Here is a 19,064-nt window from a genome sequence, read left to right as displayed (position 1 = left end):
AAAGGGGCTATATGTAGACTTCAGAAACCCTTGTTATTAGCGATACCAGTGGCTGTTAAGTGAACTGCAGCCAACAACTTATTATTGCGCGCGCTCGCACTCGTGCACATGTACAAGAGACTGAATGTGATTCAAGGCCCAAATATACATATATTTTCATTCTTAGTTAGAAGCTGGGAATACCTTAGCAGCGATATACTGTTAATGATCATCCCGATGGCGTCCACGCTTCCGAGAGCGACGTTTAGATGAATATGCAAATATGTTCTGCAAGCTTTCCTTTTAATAAGAAAATAAATACTCAACAAAAATGACAGTGGTGAGAGAACAGCAGATAAGAAAGCATATGATCATAGAGATGTTTGTCGACATCATGTCGACAGATGAGGTTATTAAATTTACACTGATATGATACCATTTTTTTTTTTTTAATTAACCTGTTTTCTTTGCAGGACGCATTGTCATTACAGTACAGAATGGCTCATTCGGCATTATCCTGAACATTATAAGCGTTTGTTTCACGATGTGTCATAGAACAGAAGAGAGGCTTTTGGGAGCGCGAGTCCTTCATATAAAAATAGGCCTACCAGCTTTCATAGACAACCTAGGAAGTTGGTAAAGGTCTCGTTTCGAACCAAGCGGTTCACACATTCATTGGCAATAAAAAAGTGAATAAAACATCAAAATTCTTACATATAGCCCCTTTAACTGTTTCCTCACCTCAGGTTTACACTGAATTTGAGAGCTAAGTAGTGTTTTTTATCAAGTTTAATTTTTTTAATTATTACTAATTTATTATTATTACCAATGTTTTTTATTATGTTTTATTTTATCAGCCAGTTTGGTTAAGAACAAGTTTCTTTTTTGTTTCCTCACATCATGTTTACACTGAATTTTTTTTTACCATGGTTTGATTATCAGTTTATTTTTATATATTATTTATGTATGTTATATATATATTTTTTTTAATATATATATATATATATATTAATTTAATTTTAATTTAACATTTATTTTTTACAATTCTTATTTGCATGTTTTCTTGCATCAGGTCTGATGCTTCAGCCTTCAAATCTGTCTCAGTTCAGTGTCATGAAAATTACTAATTAAACTGTTAGCTTAATCATTACAAATCTTGTTAGCGCTGATAGCGTTCATTAACGCTGTGAATCTCTGTTAAAATCCAACTGATTGACCCATTGCCAGGCTTAACATGTTTCACTCAGACACCAGCAATTGCAGCATGGACTTTATTGCTTTGTGTGTGTGTGTGTGTGTGTGTGTGTGTGTGTGTGTGTGTGAGTGCAGTGATTTGTGTGGTCAAGTCTTGTCTTTTCTTTGTGCTCCTCTTGGACAGAATCAGGACATAGGCAAGTATTGTCACTCTGAACAATAGGTTGAATAGAAGAGACCTGGTACAGCTGGTAGCTCACAGCATGGCACAAGGCAGATAGCCATTGCCTGACTTATCTCTCCAGGAGAACAACACTCAATAATCTCTCCTATTCATTGGCTACATTAATTGCAACATCTTCTAGTGCTTGGCAGCGTGATACCTGAAATACTTTCTGAATTTAATATCAATTTCAGAGCAGATACAATGCTCCAGAATCGTTTCGTTGCAATGTAACAATGGCAGGCAATCATGAAAATATGCGGTGACACAACAGTCATATTTCTTCTCCTCACTATAGCCAATACAGCAGCAATGTGGGGCTGTTTATATGTGTGTGAAAGAGTGTGTGTCTCCTTTAAGGGCAGCTGCATCAACGAGTCTGTCTCTATCAGAGAGAGGCAGGCCAACAGTGCAGCCTTCTCGCCCTCCGCACACACACACACACACACACACACACACAGAGACCGAGGTTTCAGAGACGGAATAAGAGGAGGGGAAGAGGCCACAAATTCAGAAGCAAAGAGCAGCGTGACAGGATGGAAGTTGAGAAGGAATGGGATTTAAAGATGATGCATTTTGAAGCTAAATTAACATTGTAACTGGAAACGGGTATGAACTGTGTGTTGCGTTCACATTATGGGTTTGTTTTTGATGATAGAAGGCAGTGATGGTGAAACTTTTGTCCCTCCTGTCTTTCTGAAGGAGCTCCAGTTTGAACGGCTTACCAGAGAACTTGAAGAAGAGAGACAGATTGTGGCCAATCAGCTGGAACGATGCAGGTTGGGGGCGGAGTCTCCAGGTGCTGCGAGTGACAGGTAAGAGGCAGCTTTGTAAAACGCTATGATAAAACCTAAATTAATTTGCTCTGTGAGTGGGATTTGAAGGAATAGCTCATGATTTAATGAAATATCTATAAATCTACAATTTATTTTCCCATATATTTCCAAATGATATGTTTTTTTTTGTTTTGTTTTTTAAGCGGGTGATTTTTTTCTCTCGGAAGAAAACGCATGGAAATCGTTGATTCTCGTATGTTCGCAGCTCGCACTGTGCGAGATGACTTTCGAGCCGAGCCTAATACGTTACAAGCACCTCCCGACAATTTTCAAACATGTTAAAAAAATTCAGGGAGTCCGGCTGATTTTGACCAGTGTATAGGCTGTCCCCTGTTGCCAAATCATACACAACCACGTCACATAGGCTAGATTTATGAATATCATTACAGCCCGGTGGCACACACACACATAAATACACTCTCTAGTTGTGGCTGTGTTGTTCTCTGCTTTCCACCCAATCATTTGTACAGTCGTCTTTTTATTTTATTTTTATTTTCTATCCAAAGCTATAGCAGCAACATTGAAAGCTCCAGTCCCCGTGTTTAGCGTGAAAGCCCATGTGATTGCCGCCGGCTCGCCGTGCAGTACAGTCGTGTACCACCTGCTTTGACATGATTATCAGGTTAACTGATTCGTAACGTGTGCAATGGCTCACAACCTCCTGAGTTTCCGAACTGCGCAATCGCTCTGTGTGAGGAACAGTCTTTCATTTTGCTGTTGTTCTTAAAGCTCTTTGTATGTCTAGACATTCAAATATAGGACCCTCTTGAAAATGAGATGCTGCATCTCAAGAGGCTATCCTTTAATAAATAAATTCAAACCAGGTTTAACATCAGTGACGTCATACATCAGTGGTTCTTGCTTGTCTTGTCAGACAAGTTCGGCATAAATGATGGCAGAATTTATTTATGAAAAGAACATCTGTATCGCGTTCTCATTATTACCATGAGGCCTGCTCAGCATGTTTTTCCATTCAAAACATGGACGGTTTTAAATATTTGATCACTGTTGCTGGTGCGTTTTTTTTTACAGCTTAATAGTTGGCAGTGATGGTACTGAAGGAAATGAAAACTGTCTTGTCGTTTACTCACTTTACACGTCATTTGACATTTCTTTCATGGAATACAAAATGTAAATGCAGGGCGAAGGCAAAACATTATATATATATATATAATGTTATATATAATACTGTATTTATGGCTAGTGCTCACTGCTCACCTACCAGCATCCACCTTTATGCTAATCAGTCATGGTTAATTCCACTTAACAGAATTAATATTCATAGCACCAAAATATGCATTTTTACGTAATCGTCACAAGGACGTTTTAGGCTTGATTATTATACTTTTATGATATTTAGCTTTCAAATGTATCTCATGAGTGTATCCGTGGCAACCACGCATTTAAACCCCCCCACTCCACCCCACACTTTATGGATCACTCCTACGCCCCTGCTGACACGTGAAAAACAAATTAAACTGTACGGTATATGTAGTCTGTACATACTGTACAGAAACGCAGCATTCACTGTTCTGTATTTCTCATGGTGTGTCACGGTATGAAGGACAAGTGTGCAGTGATGCATAAACTGTCATCTCTCTTTCCCCACTGAATAATTACTTTTATGGCAAGTGGGTGTTTGTCAATTTACCATAAACACATTCAAGCTTTAGGGCTATTGTGAAAGTTTCTCATTTAATGAATGTCATGGAAAGAGTGCTCCTGATAAATCAGAGACGTTTGCTTCAGCCATAACTTCAGGAAGATTTATTTACAATCTGGTTAACAGCAGTACGGTTCTTCCTCATCCCTTGCTTTGCCACATTGAACTCTTTGTGCCTGTATGTGTGTAAGCACATGTCAGCTGCCTTGTTTGTTCTCCTCGTGTTCGAAGGAGTGTCTGTTCTGTTTTTTCAGATGGCTTGTGCTGTTTTGCCGCAGTATACAGGACATTTTTTTCCTTTTGCTTGAAGAGGGTCCATTCGTGCACTCTTGCTACCATGCAACCCATTACCTTTTAACCTTTCTCAACGTGGCATTCCTGCTGTCCCCCTTCAGCTGTCACTGTACCCTGATGACCGGTGTTCTTTGACCTCTCCTTTGCAGACAGCTACACATTTTGGCAGGCATTAGCAGACACTTGTCTGCTGTTTTAGGACAGTGGTGTCTGCATTCTGATGTTTATTCAATCTGAACTCCAAATGTCCTAATTCTTGCCATTCTCCCTCAGTTCCTACAAATGCACAAGTGTGTTAATTTCTTGTGATTAACCGGACAGGATTTTAAAATTTGTGTCAGAGAGATGAACGCGACAGTCAGTAGACTAACAATGTGATTGATGTTCACTGGTAATGGTTTCCTAATGGCAAGCAAACGGAGCGTATCTTTTTGCTTTTCATTGACTTATTGGAAGATGAGATGGGTCATTCTACAAACGGATGCCATTTGTGCTTCTCATAAACATATGGGTGAAAAATAACTAGAAATATAAATAGCTAATGCCAACAGAATAACAGACCAACAAAACAACAGCATTTTTTTAATATATAATGTTCTGTTTTTTGCCACGAGGATGCCCTTTTGACCAAATGCCTTGTGCATGACAATAAAAGCTATTTTTTTCGCTTTAGTATCTCTATATAATGTACATTTGTATATTTTAGTTGAATGTATTCTTATTTAAAAGAGAGGTTGTGTCACCAGGTATGTGTCAACCCTGTCACCATCATGTTTCTTGTTTTTTAAAGTACCCCTATTATTTTATTTTAAAGGTTACTAATTTTGTTTTGGAGGTCTCCTGGAATATGTTTACATGCATCCAAGGCTAAAAACACTTTCATTTTCTCATAATATACTGTGCATTGCAGCATCACCTCTTTTTCTCACAGTGTCTGAAACGGTTCTAAAGGATTGGCCCTCCTTTCCGAGAGCCTGCTCTGCTCTCATTGGCCCAGTCTGTTGTGATTGGTCTTACTGCAGATCGGAAACAAAACACCCATTACCATATCTGAATTTCATCTGCGGAGGCTTCCTCAGCACTTGAGTGATACAGTGAAATGAACAGTAACGATGATGTCAGTTTTACTGTATCAGTAGAGTACAGTATCGAGCCCGAGTCCTCAGCCAAGTGCATGCAAAGTGGATTTGCTTTCACAGCGCAGAAAACAGCGTCTTCTTGATATGTCGACAACACGAACCAAGCTCTTCCAGGCCACAGCTACAACTACAGTAGAAGTTGATCGCGGGCAGCCAATGAAGACCATAGGTTGGCATTATGCAAATTTGTTACAAACCTACAAAGGAGGTTTTAGGAATCATTTCTTTCTTTTAAGCTCCATTTATCATGCTCTTTGGTGTACAATCACATGAGATGAAGACTGTACTCATAATAGTTTTCTATAAAAAAGTGTTTATTTATGTATGGCGTGGGTTGTCAACACTTACTTTTCTGAAGGCAAATCAATTCATTATGCTTGAGATTGCACAATTTATTAACACTTAAACACAATATCGGTCTGTTCGAATTTTTTTAATCTTTTTTTTCAATCAGCTGAAAAGGCACTCATTTCATAAAATGCCTCAGATGCGTTGTGCACTGCGTATGTCTTTGTTCTCCTTTCATTTCATCCTTTCTCATGTCTTCATTTTTTTCAGCTCCTCTGAGAAGTCTCTTCTGTGGAGATCTGCAGGTATTTTTTTGTCTATTTCTCTTCCTGCTTGCTATTTCCCTTTGTCACCTGTTGTAAATACGAGTAAGAATAATTCTGACATTTTAGACAGCACTGTGGTCGCATAGGTACAACACACATCCCATAGTCTAGCTTGCAACACTGACCATTAGATGGTTGAGCTGAATGATTTTTGTTCTCTAAAGCACCACAACATTTGGTGGATTGAACCTGCCTAAATTCTCTTTTCCCTAATAGCACAGGCTATTATGTTGTTGCTTTAGTTACAGTCTCCTAAAGTTGCACTACAACTTATCAGTATAGCAAAGTCATGCTCCATTACCATAAATAATATAACTAAAGTCATGGATGATTTATTTATTACTTCAGTCACCAAAACATTTCATTTAAAAAGTCAAATTTAACATCATCGCTCAGTATAACATTGTAATCCTTGGTATTTTTAATCACAGAAACTGTGGTAAGAGCTCTTTTCGTCTTACTGTGTTGTTGTTGTTTCTGGACTTTTTCTTTTTATTCTGCTCTGAAAAAGACAACAAACACTGAGGTCTTGTGATCTGGTCACCCAATATAATGAGCCACATCCCATGAATTATTCCACTGAACCACACTTGGAATCTCTTTCCGTCCCTAAATCCTCACTCACGCACGCCTCTCATGGTCTATTATCACAGAGCAGCTTAAACTTTCCTACCTTTTTCTTAAGTTCTAATTCCTATTATCGTCCTTTACTGTGAGAATGATTTTCAACTAAGGAAACACAATAGATAAGACACCTTATTTTTAATCTGTCAAAATGACTGAAATCATTTCAAATAATCTGTCAGTTCTTTAAAATTGGGTAAATGATGGAACATTTGAGGTTAATGCTAGGTCTAGGTAACTGTATCTTGATTAAACCTGCTCACAGTGTGTTAACCCTTTGGTAACCAGAATCCTCAGGTGCAGGTGTGTCCAAGCCGTCGGATGGTTGCACCTCGCCCACATTTGGGGTCAGAGGACAGGGGCCACTTTACTCCCCTGAATTGGAACAGATTTCTCTGCGTGAAAGTGAGGGTCTGTTCATTCACACTCCATATTGCTTTTTGCTTCCTCTTATGTGAACAATTTATACTTGTATTGATGCTTTAATGGAATATTCCAAGTTAAATACAACTAAAGATCTATGGGCAGCATCTGTGGCCTGCTTCTGTAGCATCTGTGGCCTGCTGTTGATTACCACAGAAAACAGTGGCTACGTCCGAAATCACATTCTGTCTGGAGTAGGTACTTATTTTCAATAAGTAATTACTTCACGACTGTTAAAAAAGTATGTTCTACACTCTACTTCCATTCACTAATCCCAGTTGCCTCATGGGATAGGAAAGTGTCCATCATATGCACAGTTCAGAATCTCGCTGGAAGAAGCAGGTCATCCGGGTACTTTTTGCCTACTCTTTTATGAGTACCGTGAATTCAGACATACTTAATTTGTCACATACTGTTTTCGGCTACTATATGATGCAGCCAGTGTTGTCTCACAATTATTCACTACTGTTAGAAAGTTTAAAATTATGACGATTTTTTTTTAATGTTTTTGAAAGAAGTCTTGTATGCTCACCAATGCTGCATTTATTTTATCAAAAATACAGCAAAAAGCTATAATATTGTAAAATATTATAATTTTAAATAACTGCTTTCTGTTTTAATACATTTTAGCTATTCCTGTGATGACAAAGCTGAATATTTAGCAGCTTCATTACTCCAGTCGTCAGTGTCGCATCCTTCAGAAATCCTTCTAATATGCTGATTTGCTACTCGAGAAACACTTCATATTATTATTATGCTTACTGAAAGTAAAAAGTGTTTGGAAACCTAGCTGGGATGCACTTGCATTTCGTAAGCTAATTATCCTTTTGAGGTGGATTGCTGTGGATGAAAGTCTGGTTATGTGTTTCTGATGGAATACTGATGTTGATGTTTATAAAGTTATTGCTCCTTGGAAAAAGTCGTATTATTACGGTTCATACAGTATGTCAAGCAAAGGTAACCGGGTTTACTTTTTTTTTTGCTGGTTGAAAGGGGCATAGCATGGTAGTACCATGGCATTCTTTTAGATACTTGGACTAGAGTACTGTGTAAATACTATTACGTATCATTGCACCATGGTACGGCTGCTGTTTGGCCAGGAAACGCTTCTAATGTTTAAGTGTTATGGTTATACTTAACATAATGTGATTTTTGGCACAGCCAGCTAACCTGGTAGGCTTCTACTTTAAGCGCATTACAGTACACATTAGAGTGAAAATGAACAACTCTCATTAATACTTCAAAAACTAATGTGTTCTTGTTTATTGAAATAATTAAATGTGAATATCAATATAAAAAAAATTGAATTAAAACAATGGCCTGCAGCTTTCAATTATTTAGCAATAGGGTAAACATTACTTTTCAATACTCTCAAATATTATTTGACTACACATTCAGTTTTAAAGTACAAATAAGCAGTAACCCCCCCCCCCGTAAATATTGCTGTTTGATTCATTTTAAAGGTGCATTAAGTAGTTTGGTGCTAATTTTAAATGTTTTACACATTAAAACATGTGTTGTGTTTGTGTGAAAAGCCATGTAAATGATGTACACTCACATGAGATGAAGACTACTCATAATAACTTTATATAAAAGGTGTTATATTTATACATGGTGCGGGTCGACCCTGTCTGTTTCGCCATGTTGAAATGACGTGATTCGCGGTGTTTCAGTAAACGTCGGAGAGAATCCTCACGCTCATTGGCTGTCGCCTCTGTCTGTGGATACACTAGTAGAGTTGTTTGGTGACACGAAAGCGAAAATTAAACAATGGAACACGGTTATTAAAGTGCATCAGGAGAATTGGTATCTTACCTATACGACTGAAGAAGACTGACAAAACATAATTAAAATAAAAATTACATAATTTACATAAATATCAACGTAAATAAACTTAGAGATCGTGCTGAACCATGTCAATAGATGGCAGTGCAGCTTCTAACAACATTGTGGTATCTGTACACGAAGAACAGCAATGCTAAAGAAAGCCCATAGATATATACACTAGATGTATATCTAGTATATATATCTATGAAGAAAGCCAAAGTACTTCTAATACCTTTAAGGCACAGCAAATCATCCTGATTTTGTTCTGTCTGTTTACATTAACATGATACATAACTTAACTGTTTACATAATGCAACTGCTTAAGAACGACCAAGTGCACAAATTTATTACCGATACTATAGTAAAACTGGTATCATGACATGTTTAATTATAGTATTGCCTTAGTACCAAAGTATATGTTTCTCATTCACTTTTACAAAGTGAGGGACGAGTCGTCATTATATCCTGTGGTAATTGACAACAGGCCACCGATTCTATTAATAGAACTTAAGTCGTATTTAACCTATTTAGTTCAACTAAGTTACAAAGGTTTCACCATTTCTGAACAGAAAATCTTTTGTCTATTTCAGTATTTTTCTGGTTTGCTTTTTTCTTGCTGTGTCCTTTGCTCAGGGTCTGCTGCAAACTCACGCAGCTCGACTCAAATGAATTCGTATTCGGATAGTGGATATCAGGAGGTGAGTGGTTACTATAGTAACACAGTGACGCCCAGGCGATCAGAAGGGAGGTCCCAGTCGACAAGCTCCGCCCCCAGTGGAAGCCCCACCTTTGCCATGAGCTCTAGGGCTGAAGGACAGGCCTCAGCACAGGTATAAACACGCAAATAACTTGCTTAATCTAACTTTGTATGCTATTTTCGCTTTTTCGAATGTCATTAGCTCTGAACGATATTTCAATCAGGGATGGAAGTTTTCTATATGTATACGGACTTCCGCGTTGTTCGCCTTGAAAAGTATGACGCACGTGAATCGCGAAATAGCCTTAAACAAACTAAACACTGCAAAACGCTGCGTTTTCAAATACCTTCCATTCACGGAATGTTTCCGACAACACTGTAAGAGCTAGCGACGCCATCTAGGGGCGGTGTGCGGGACAGGATGCATATCAGAAAGGATCCAAAATTAACTCTCGCCAAGCGGCAAATGCTCGTAAGTTCAAGTTGGCTAGTGTTTCTCGTCAGTCGAGGCGATTATGAAATGGAAAAGATTATGGTTTATCGAGATATATAATAGTTAGCATGTTTCAGAGTGAAGCGCGGTGCCCCGTGTGTCTGCATGTTTCCGGTGTTTCCGGAGTGGCTCGGGTCGCAGTAAATGCTGCTCCACACGAAGCCCACCTCTGCTGTGAGTTCGGCTCGATTATAACGTGCATTTGAAAACGCAACATACGCCAAACATCTCAGATTTGTAATGAAAATCATTTATTATCAACCAAAGAGAAGCTTTAAGAACTTCCTGTTGTTTGTCGCCAAAATAAAAGCTCTGTGGTATAAACTTTTGAAAGCAAAGCATATAAGACAGCCACAAATATAGTATTGTAATTGTATCGTTGTTCTGTAAAATAAAATAACATTAATTTATATAAGCAAATATAATTTTTTATTTAATATAGTATATTGTGTTTTATAGTATAATACATATTATTAACTAGCTGATCACATGCCTGATTTATCATTCATCTTATAGTATTGTTAAGAATTGAATGTAAGTGTATGTATGATGGTTATAGTGTCTGTCTGTAATGTGTTTTTCAGGTGGGCGGCAGTGGGCGTGTCATGAGACGAGTCAGTTCCGTTCCATCTCGTGCTCCATCCCCACTCTACACCCCGTCCCCGCCTGCGTCCCGCCAGCCTCTGCGTACTTCTCTTGGAAGCCCTTATGGCTCGCCCATAGTCTCAGAGCCTCGTCCTCTACCTAGCATATTTCCCGGCACCACCTTGCCTCCTACCTCCAGCCACGCCCCTGAACCAGTACACTCCAGCTACTTGGGACGCCATGGAAACGGGACGGGGTCAGAGTCTGGGTCTCCGACTCTCCTGCGGGCCGGTATGACAGCTCAGCCTCAGCAGTACGGGACCCTGGGGAAGCATGACACGCGTGCATATGAAAGCACTCACTCTTCTTTTGGGTCTCGGGCCTATGACATCTTTGAGAGGATGGTTCTTTCAAGACCGGATAGCCTTACAGGTAGGTTACACATTAAAACTGTCCTATTTTACAGTTATTATTGTTAAGGTTAGGAGTTGTTCTAAAGTACACTACCTCTTAAAGTTTTGGGGATCAGTTGTTTTGTAAATAAATTAATACTTTAATTCAGCAAGGGTGCATTAAATTGATCGAAAGTGACAGTAAAGACTTTAACATTGTTTCAAATAATGCTGTTTCAATTCATCAAACAAAATGCATCATAAGGAGAACTTTTTTCAACTGTAATACTAATAAGAAATGTTTCTTGAGCGGCATATCAACTGGGATTCAATTACATCACAGGAATAAATTGCTTTTCACAGTGTTACTGTATTTTTAAAATAAATGCAGAGTTGACCATAAGAGACGTCTTTCAAAAATGCTAATGATCCCAAACTTTTAAACAGTAGTTTAACAGCAACCAGTGATTTTCTAAATCATAAAACTTTATTCTATAAAGTTCAAATCCATAAAACGATTTTCTCCTCCATCCTGACCAAGCCAGAACTCTATCAAACACAATTTCTACAGCACTCTTGAAGAGTTACGGATTTAAGGACACAGATTTGATATGTGTGAAACTTTCTTAGCGTTGTATATGCGTTATATTATACAAGGATTAGTAATGCTGTCACTTATCTGTGTTTGTATGCGTGTTTGGTTTGGATTATAAAATCTTCCGTGGCTTAAGAAGGTATTTCTTTCCTGAAAATCCCCTCATGAGGTGAATTTTCAAAACATGGAAAGAAATGTGAATAACTAAGCATTTTTATTGAAATGTGAATTATTAAGCATTTTTCGGTTTAATCTATGACTCATACTGTCTCTTAAAATTGCAAGAGCCACAGGAAGAACACTTAACACATCTCTCGACGTAAACGTGTCAGAAGATGACTCTGTACGTGGTGATGGTCTAGGTGGGCGCCACAGCGCGATTGACACAAATTGGTTCTCATAAAAGTGCAAAAAATTATTAAAGTAATTGCTCCTACCCGAATGATCATAACCCTCTGATTACAAGATGCTGTGTGTGCATATACGTTTGTGAATCAAAAGTGCTGAGATGCATTAATATAGGGCCTGTAAAGTATATTGTTTCAAAATCGTATTACAGTCTCAATTCCATTTGCAATAAACATCGACATGAAACTGGAGCTGCATGGATATTGACGTGTGTGTGTGTGTGCGTGCATATGTCTTTATGCTTGTGCTTGTGTGCTCTAGTGTTTTGTAGGATTACTCTGATGATAATCTCACATTACTGACTCTGGGATACTTCCTCAGATGAGCCCCACTGCCCCATTTAGGCCGTATTTCTCTGTAGATCATGCGTGATGTAAAACCTTTGAAAACTAAGCTTTTAACTCCAGGCCCTTCAGAATAAACATTTGGAGATGTATGAAGTGATTAGAAATTTATGAAAGACAAACTCACTGAATTCTGCATGGCTGTTCCAAGCCAGCGAGCTCTGCAGCTTTGTTCGCTTCACAGCTTGTGATATTGCCAGTCTGATTGACATGTTAGAGCCCAATTGAGGCATTTCTATGTTAATGTTACATTGACTAAGGCAGAATAGGGATATTTCCTAATTCTTTTGGACATGAAGCACAGTACCACCATGGTACTGTATTCTTTTAAGCTCCTTGGAGTACTATGTACATTTTATAGTATTTGCATATGGTAATTATTCTTTACCATGGTGTCAAGATTCTGATTCGCAGGCTCTTCAGATTTAATTGTATTCTTATTAATTTAGTATATTGCCCAATTTGCGTACATATAAAATAAATTATCTCTCTCCAAGAGCTGTAAATAATACATCATTGCAGTCTTTCAGACCGATTCAAATTGGTAACTTGTCTTTTAGAAATGCATGAAAAGAACTGGCTTAAAAGAGTGATTTGTTTCAGAAATCAGGGTCACTGGTCACTGGTCACGCTGTATGTTTTTGTTTCACTAAAAGAACTGAATCTTAATGTGTCATTTGTTTACACTGGTTACATTGTTTTTGCATGCAGCCTTTCTAGACATTGATTCACAATAGACTATTTTATTGCACCACATTCAATACAGACTGCAAACTCACTTTCACACTCATTCTTTGCCGTGGCGCTGAAGATTCAGATTTGGCAGAACTAAAAACACTGCCTACAGTGAAAGTAGGGAATAATACAATTGAAGAATCAGTATCAGGATCGTTCAAATGAAAATCACGATTAATTTTGGTACTGACAGAAGGAGGCACTAACACTGTAGACCAAGTGACCATGGTTATCAGCTAATGTGATAAACTCGCAATGGCCAAATATGCCTATTGATACTGACTGGAATGTCTGTTCAGCTGATAGTTTGAAGGCAGAGATCGAAGTTTGTCTGCTTAGGTTGTGGGTCAGATGTTTGCAATTGAAACCTCTGGCTTTGAATGTCAGTCTCACAAGGTTGCATGGGAATACATGCTCTACAGCTCTTAAAACACTTGTACACTAATGAGCAATGTCAGTTTAAGCATTTGGGTTTGTCAGTAGTTTCAGAAATTATTCTCCAAGAGTTGGGTAATTGGGTGTGCAAGTTTGGGTAGGCGTTCATGAGCAAATCTATTGTATCCTGTTTGCCATGAAATTATGTGTGGGAGAGACCTTTGACTAATTAGTCTAAATTGCACTATTAATTGTATGCGTATCTCTGATTGTGTCAGGCAAACTGACATTCATGTCACCAACAGCAACACTGCGTAGTGCCTTCTTTCAGTATAAAAACTGTTTGCGGCTGAATACGCCTCGTACTTGATCAAGGTCGTTATCTCTCACAGATACATCTAAAGGTGTGAAAGTCCAGTGGAGTGGTTAATTAAAGCAGACTGTTTTTATAGAATACAACTCACATCCCCAGTCGAAGATTCATTTGCCTAGTGAAGCACAATTTAATTTCTTCCATATCTGGTTGTAAAGCCGATTGGTTGTACAGACTGACTTTGCTGATGAACAACAATTTAATCAGGATCTAGCACCTAATCTGCACAAACCATCCTGGATGGAAATTCATGCTGCAAAAATAAAGGTTATTTATGGGCATCTATGATTCCATGGAGAGCCCTTTAACATCCATGGGACCTTTCCACTGGCTGCACTAAAGGTTCTTTAGATTAATATTCTTCACACTAAGAAAAAAGTTGTTCTTTTAAGAACTGTTCACTGAAAAGGTTGGCACACCACATCTCCATAAGTAGATTAATAATTTGCATGTTGTTCTCACCAAAAGTGATGTTTTTAGCCATATGGCTCTTACACAGACAATCAAACCATTCACAAGTAGGCACTTATATACAGTACCAGTCAAAAGTTTGGAAACATTACTATTTTTTATGTTTTTGAAAGAAGTCTCTTATGCTCATCAAGCCTGCAGTTAAAAAAACAAACAAAAAAAAAACAGTAATATTATGAAATATTATTACAATTTAAAATAATGGTTCTCTTTTTTAATATATTTTAAAATGTAATTTATTTTTGTGATGCAAAGCTGAATTTATCAGCAAGTACTCTTTTTAACTTTTTATTCATCAAATAATCCTGAAAAAAGTATCTCAGGTTATAAAAAAAATATTAAGCAGCACAACTGTTTCCAACATTGATCATAAATCAGCATATTAGAATGATTTCTGAAGGATCATAAGACACCAAAGACTGGAGTACTTGCTGATGAAAATTCAGCTTTGCATCACAAAAATAAATTACATTTTAAAGTATATTAAAAAAGAGAACCATTATTTTAAATTGTAATAATATTTCATAATATTACTGTTTTTTTTTTTTAACTGCAGGCTTGATGAGCATAAGAGACTTCTTTCAAAAACATTAAAAATAGTAATGTTTCCAAACTTTTGACTGGTACTGTACATCAGGGTGTTACATCACATGATTAAAAAAAAAAATTCTACAAGTCAAGCATACAGTATATACATGTTTAGATGCATTTTATGAAAACATCAAATAACTAGAACAACCAAATCTAACAATGACCATCGTACTGCAACAAATTATGACAACCCTGCACCCTAACATAATATCACAAAAAAAAATGAATAAAGCCATTATACATTATTAAAGAAAAGCAGAGTATCACAAAAAAATTAATAAAGCCATTATAAAATATTAAAGAAAAGGGTGAATGCCACAATTTTCATTAAGACCATTTGATGACTTAGAAGAACCATTCTGGGGTCCCCAAAGAACCTTTTAGTGAACAGTTCTTACATGTCATCCCTGCAAAAACTCCCTTTTGGAACCTTTATTTTTAAGAGTGTATTGTAAGCTGATCTTTTCAGTGGAGTATAATCTTTTTGAGAAATATTGCATAGATTGGATGCACTAATCTAAAGAGTGGATTTGTCAGTTTTTTATTAATGTATAAACTCATGACATTGACCGACTGTGATTCTCTAATCTTCATCTAGGCTTGCAAACCTCTTATAGTCAGAACAGCCAGTTAGGCCAGGAAGCCCGCTCTCCTGACTGCCACGTCACACCAATATACGAGGACAGAACCTTCCAGAACCCTCTGTACCAGAGCCCCACGCACGGCTCCCAGAGCGCTATGTCTAGAAACAATACAGGTATGTGCCGAATGTCCTTCACGCACCACTGCTGTCTTTGCAAACTCAGTGAATGAGGTCTGACATTTCCACAGTGTTAATCTTAACAGTGACTGTATTGCGAACTCTCTCACTCAGGGTTTGGTACTTTACAAAGGACCACTAGTCAGTGTAGCACTCTGAGGTACCAGCGAGGGTTATTCTCAATGGGCTCCATGGCAACGCACTCTGACACCTATCGCCCCGCCCATTACCGCCAAGCCGACTCGAACTACAACAGACACGCAGCTGCCGTCGACAACGCCGTCACACGCTCGCCTTCCATAGACAGTGCTCACAAAGATCCAAGGTGAAAAGCCGAATCGAGTCAACAAACGTTGCAGAGTGCTTCAAGAAAAGATTTAGGACCAGCTTTGAAAGCATTTACATTTAAAACATGAAGAATTTACTTGTAAATGAAACCCAGCATGTCTTCCGCATTATTCTAACTTGTATATTTGTTGATTCTCCACAACATTGTGCATGTTTCTTTGTAATCATATTTCTAGGCATGTTTAGTTTGCTGACAGAATGTAAATTTGACAGAAAATGTAAACCATATCGCCTGAGCGTTCATTCACATTTGCAGTCCATATTTTAATGACAAATGTGATTGGGGGAAAAAATAGAAGCTGGAACGATTTGATGTATTTGGTTGTTTGCCCTGATGCTAACATGTAAACACTAGTATTATGAGTGAAAAGATTGGAATATTTTATTTAAATCTGCAAACATTAATTTGTCAATGTGGGATATTTTTCATATTTGTATGTGTGTTTGACATCTGAATTCTGTATGCCTGTGGGGGGTGTTAGGGAGTTTGCCTGGAGAGACCCCGAGCTGCCAGAGGTGATCCGGATGCTGCAGCATCATTTCCCTTCTGTCCAGGCCAATGCTGCAGCGTACATACAGCACCTCTGCTACGGAGATAACCGCATAAAGGCAGAGGTATGGACACACACACACACACTGCGCTTAATAAAGTATTATTTAGTTGCTTTATGCACATCTATTTGGACAAAAATCTTGGACATAAATCTGTTTAGTGCAGGATGAGGCATCATTATTTATAATAACTACAGATTTTAAATGTGTACACTACTGTTCAAAAGGTTGGGGTCTTTTTGAAAGAAATGTATACTTTTTTTTTTAAGCACAATAATTTGATCGCAGTGACAGTAGAAACATTTATATTGATTTCAAATAGGCCTATATGCTGATCTTTGAACTTTCTATAAACCCCCCCCCTGAAATATATGCATCACAGTTTCCACAAAAATATTAAGCAGCACAACTGTTTTCAACTGTAATAATATTCCTTGAACACCAAATCAGCATATTAGAATGATATTGAAGGATCATGTGACACTGAAGACTGGAGTAATGCTGAAAATTCACTTTTGCCATCATTACATTTTAAATATATAAATAGAAAACAGTTATTTTAAATTGTAGCAATATTTCACAATATTACTGTTTTACTGTATTTTTGATCAAATAAATGAAGCCTTGGTGAGCATAAGGGACTTCTTTCACAAACAAAACCGACCCCAAACGTTTACACTGATAGTGTTTATCTGCTAAAGCAAGTGTTGAAAGTGTTTAGGAGGACAATAGGGCAAACGCATCCTATATAGAAGTAAAATGGCTCACAGGGACTATGCATGAACTCCAAACCAGTGAATTATTGGTTCATTTTAGTGAATCATGACTGTTCATTTAATGATTCACATGAATAAATGTCTGCTTGGCTACAAAGCTGCTTGTGCAAACAATGTGATAAATGTAGGGTTTTAACATTTCGTGTTGAATAAATTACTGGTCATTACTGGAAAAGCTACAGTCTTTTGAAATGGCAGTTAAATGACTAGTATGCTATTGAAAAATGTGTCTACTTTTAGCTAGTTAGCAGAAAGAGAAGCACTTGCACACTCTTACTGTATGCTTCCAGGTGTGTCGTCTGGGGGGAATCCGGCACCTGGTGGATCTGCTTGATCACAAAACCCTGGAAGTTCAGCGTAACGCCTGCGGAGCTCTGCGGAACCTTGTGTACGGAAAAGCCACAGACGATAATAAAGTGTGTGTGAGGAATGCCGGTGGAATCCCAGCTTTGGTTCGTGTGTTGAGAAAAACTCCAGACTCTGAAGTGCGAGAGCTCGTAACCGGTGAGTAGGGGCACATGACTGACTGACATAAGAGAGTCTTTCTTTTGCTTTTTCACTCCCTCGCTCTTTCTGACTCGCTTTCTTTCGCGCCTGTGGTGATATCAGTTGGAGCTGTGAAGCTCAGATCAGAGATTACAGTCATTGGAACTCGTGGCTGTGATTAATGTGGAGGGACAAAGTATTTGATTAAAAGCTGAGCTGACACAAACTTGCACGCACACACATTCTATCCAAGCTGGATACCCTAAGTACCGCTAGATAAATACTGGAAAATTCTACGCTCCCAAGCAGTTTTCTAGATGTATAGAGTTTATTTTCACTGTCATTTCTCAAACAGAGGCAGCAGGTTTGTTCAGCAAAAACAAATCTCTCTTCTGCACACATACTCGCAACCACAGAGCCTATTTTGTGTTAATGATCTCTGTCTGCGGGATTTTTTGTTGCACTCCCACTGTCTCTTTACAGTTTTACTGCACTCCTCTGAATGTGTCTCTCATTGTTCTAATGAGCTGTTAAATGATCAAGTGTGTTTTTAATTTCTTATTATACATTAAGGAGTTTTCATAAAGGAGAAAATTCTCAATGCAAACCCTAAAATGAAAAATGGAAATAAACAATAACAAAACAAATGTAAACTGTACAATGGCATGTTTTAACTTGATCGCTAAATGGATTTAAAGCATTTGGCTAAAGGATTAAGAAAAGTAATTGCCATTATTTATTTTTTATAGTTATTTAAGTCTGAGAAATCACACAAAAATCAGTTCATTACTGTATTGTTACATTTAACAGAATTTTTAAATATGAATTAAATTAAACAATTACTTGTAATGTAAAAAAAAAAATAATAATAATAATTATTATATAATAATTACTTTAAAGTAAATCACTTATGTGACTAAATTTCACACTATGCGTTTAAATAATGTATGTCGTTATGATTTCTAAAGGACATTGTGACACTGAAGACTGGAGTAATGATGCTGAAAATTCAGCTTTGCTATCACAGGAATAAATTAATTTGCAAATATATTAAAAAAGATATTTTAAGTTATTTTAAATTGTAATATTATTTCATAATATTACTGTTTTACTGTATTTTTGATCAGATAAATACAGACATTATTAGGGGCCTTCGCCGGAGTTCCCGGTTTTTGGCGCGTTCGCACCAAAGGAACTAGAAACGATTTTAGTTCTAGGAACTCCTTTTGGAGGAACGAACTCTATGAACATGGAAAACAGTGATAGA

General features: G+C 37.6%; 1 protein-coding gene across 5 annotated transcripts in view; it reads left to right on the top strand.

Annotated features, from left to right (window-relative positions):
* Nucleotides 1–19,064, top strand: part of pkp4 (plakophilin 4) — a 35,289-nt gene that overhangs the window by 6,437 nt on the left and 9,788 nt on the right. The window contains exons 3-11 of one of the 5 annotated variants that reach the window (XM_084426687.1): nt 2,099–2,211; nt 5,887–5,921; nt 6,855–6,971; nt 9,450–9,646; nt 10,591–11,023; nt 15,474–15,632; nt 15,750–15,960; nt 16,466–16,598; nt 17,602–17,815. In XM_084426687.1, the coding sequence (XP_084282813.1) occupies nt 2,099–2,211; nt 5,887–5,921; nt 6,855–6,971; nt 9,450–9,646; nt 10,591–11,023; nt 15,474–15,632; nt 15,750–15,960; nt 16,466–16,598; nt 17,602–17,815 (1,612 nt within the window). Of the gene's footprint in view, nt 1–2,098; nt 2,212–5,886; nt 5,922–6,854; nt 6,978–9,449; nt 10,181–10,590; nt 11,024–15,473; nt 15,633–15,749; nt 15,961–16,465; nt 16,599–17,601; nt 17,816–19,064 lie in introns of those variants that run through there. The other 4 variants (XM_084426686.1, XM_084426688.1, XM_084426690.1 and 1 more) reach the window with 4 other exon arrangements.

Source organism: Rutilus rutilus, assembly GCF_951802725.1.
Source record: "Rutilus rutilus genome assembly, chromosome: 12".
NCBI classification, from domain to species: domain Eukaryota; kingdom Metazoa; phylum Chordata; class Actinopteri; order Cypriniformes; family Leuciscidae; genus Rutilus; species Rutilus rutilus.
This window is presented reverse-complemented; position numbering and strand designations above follow the sequence as displayed.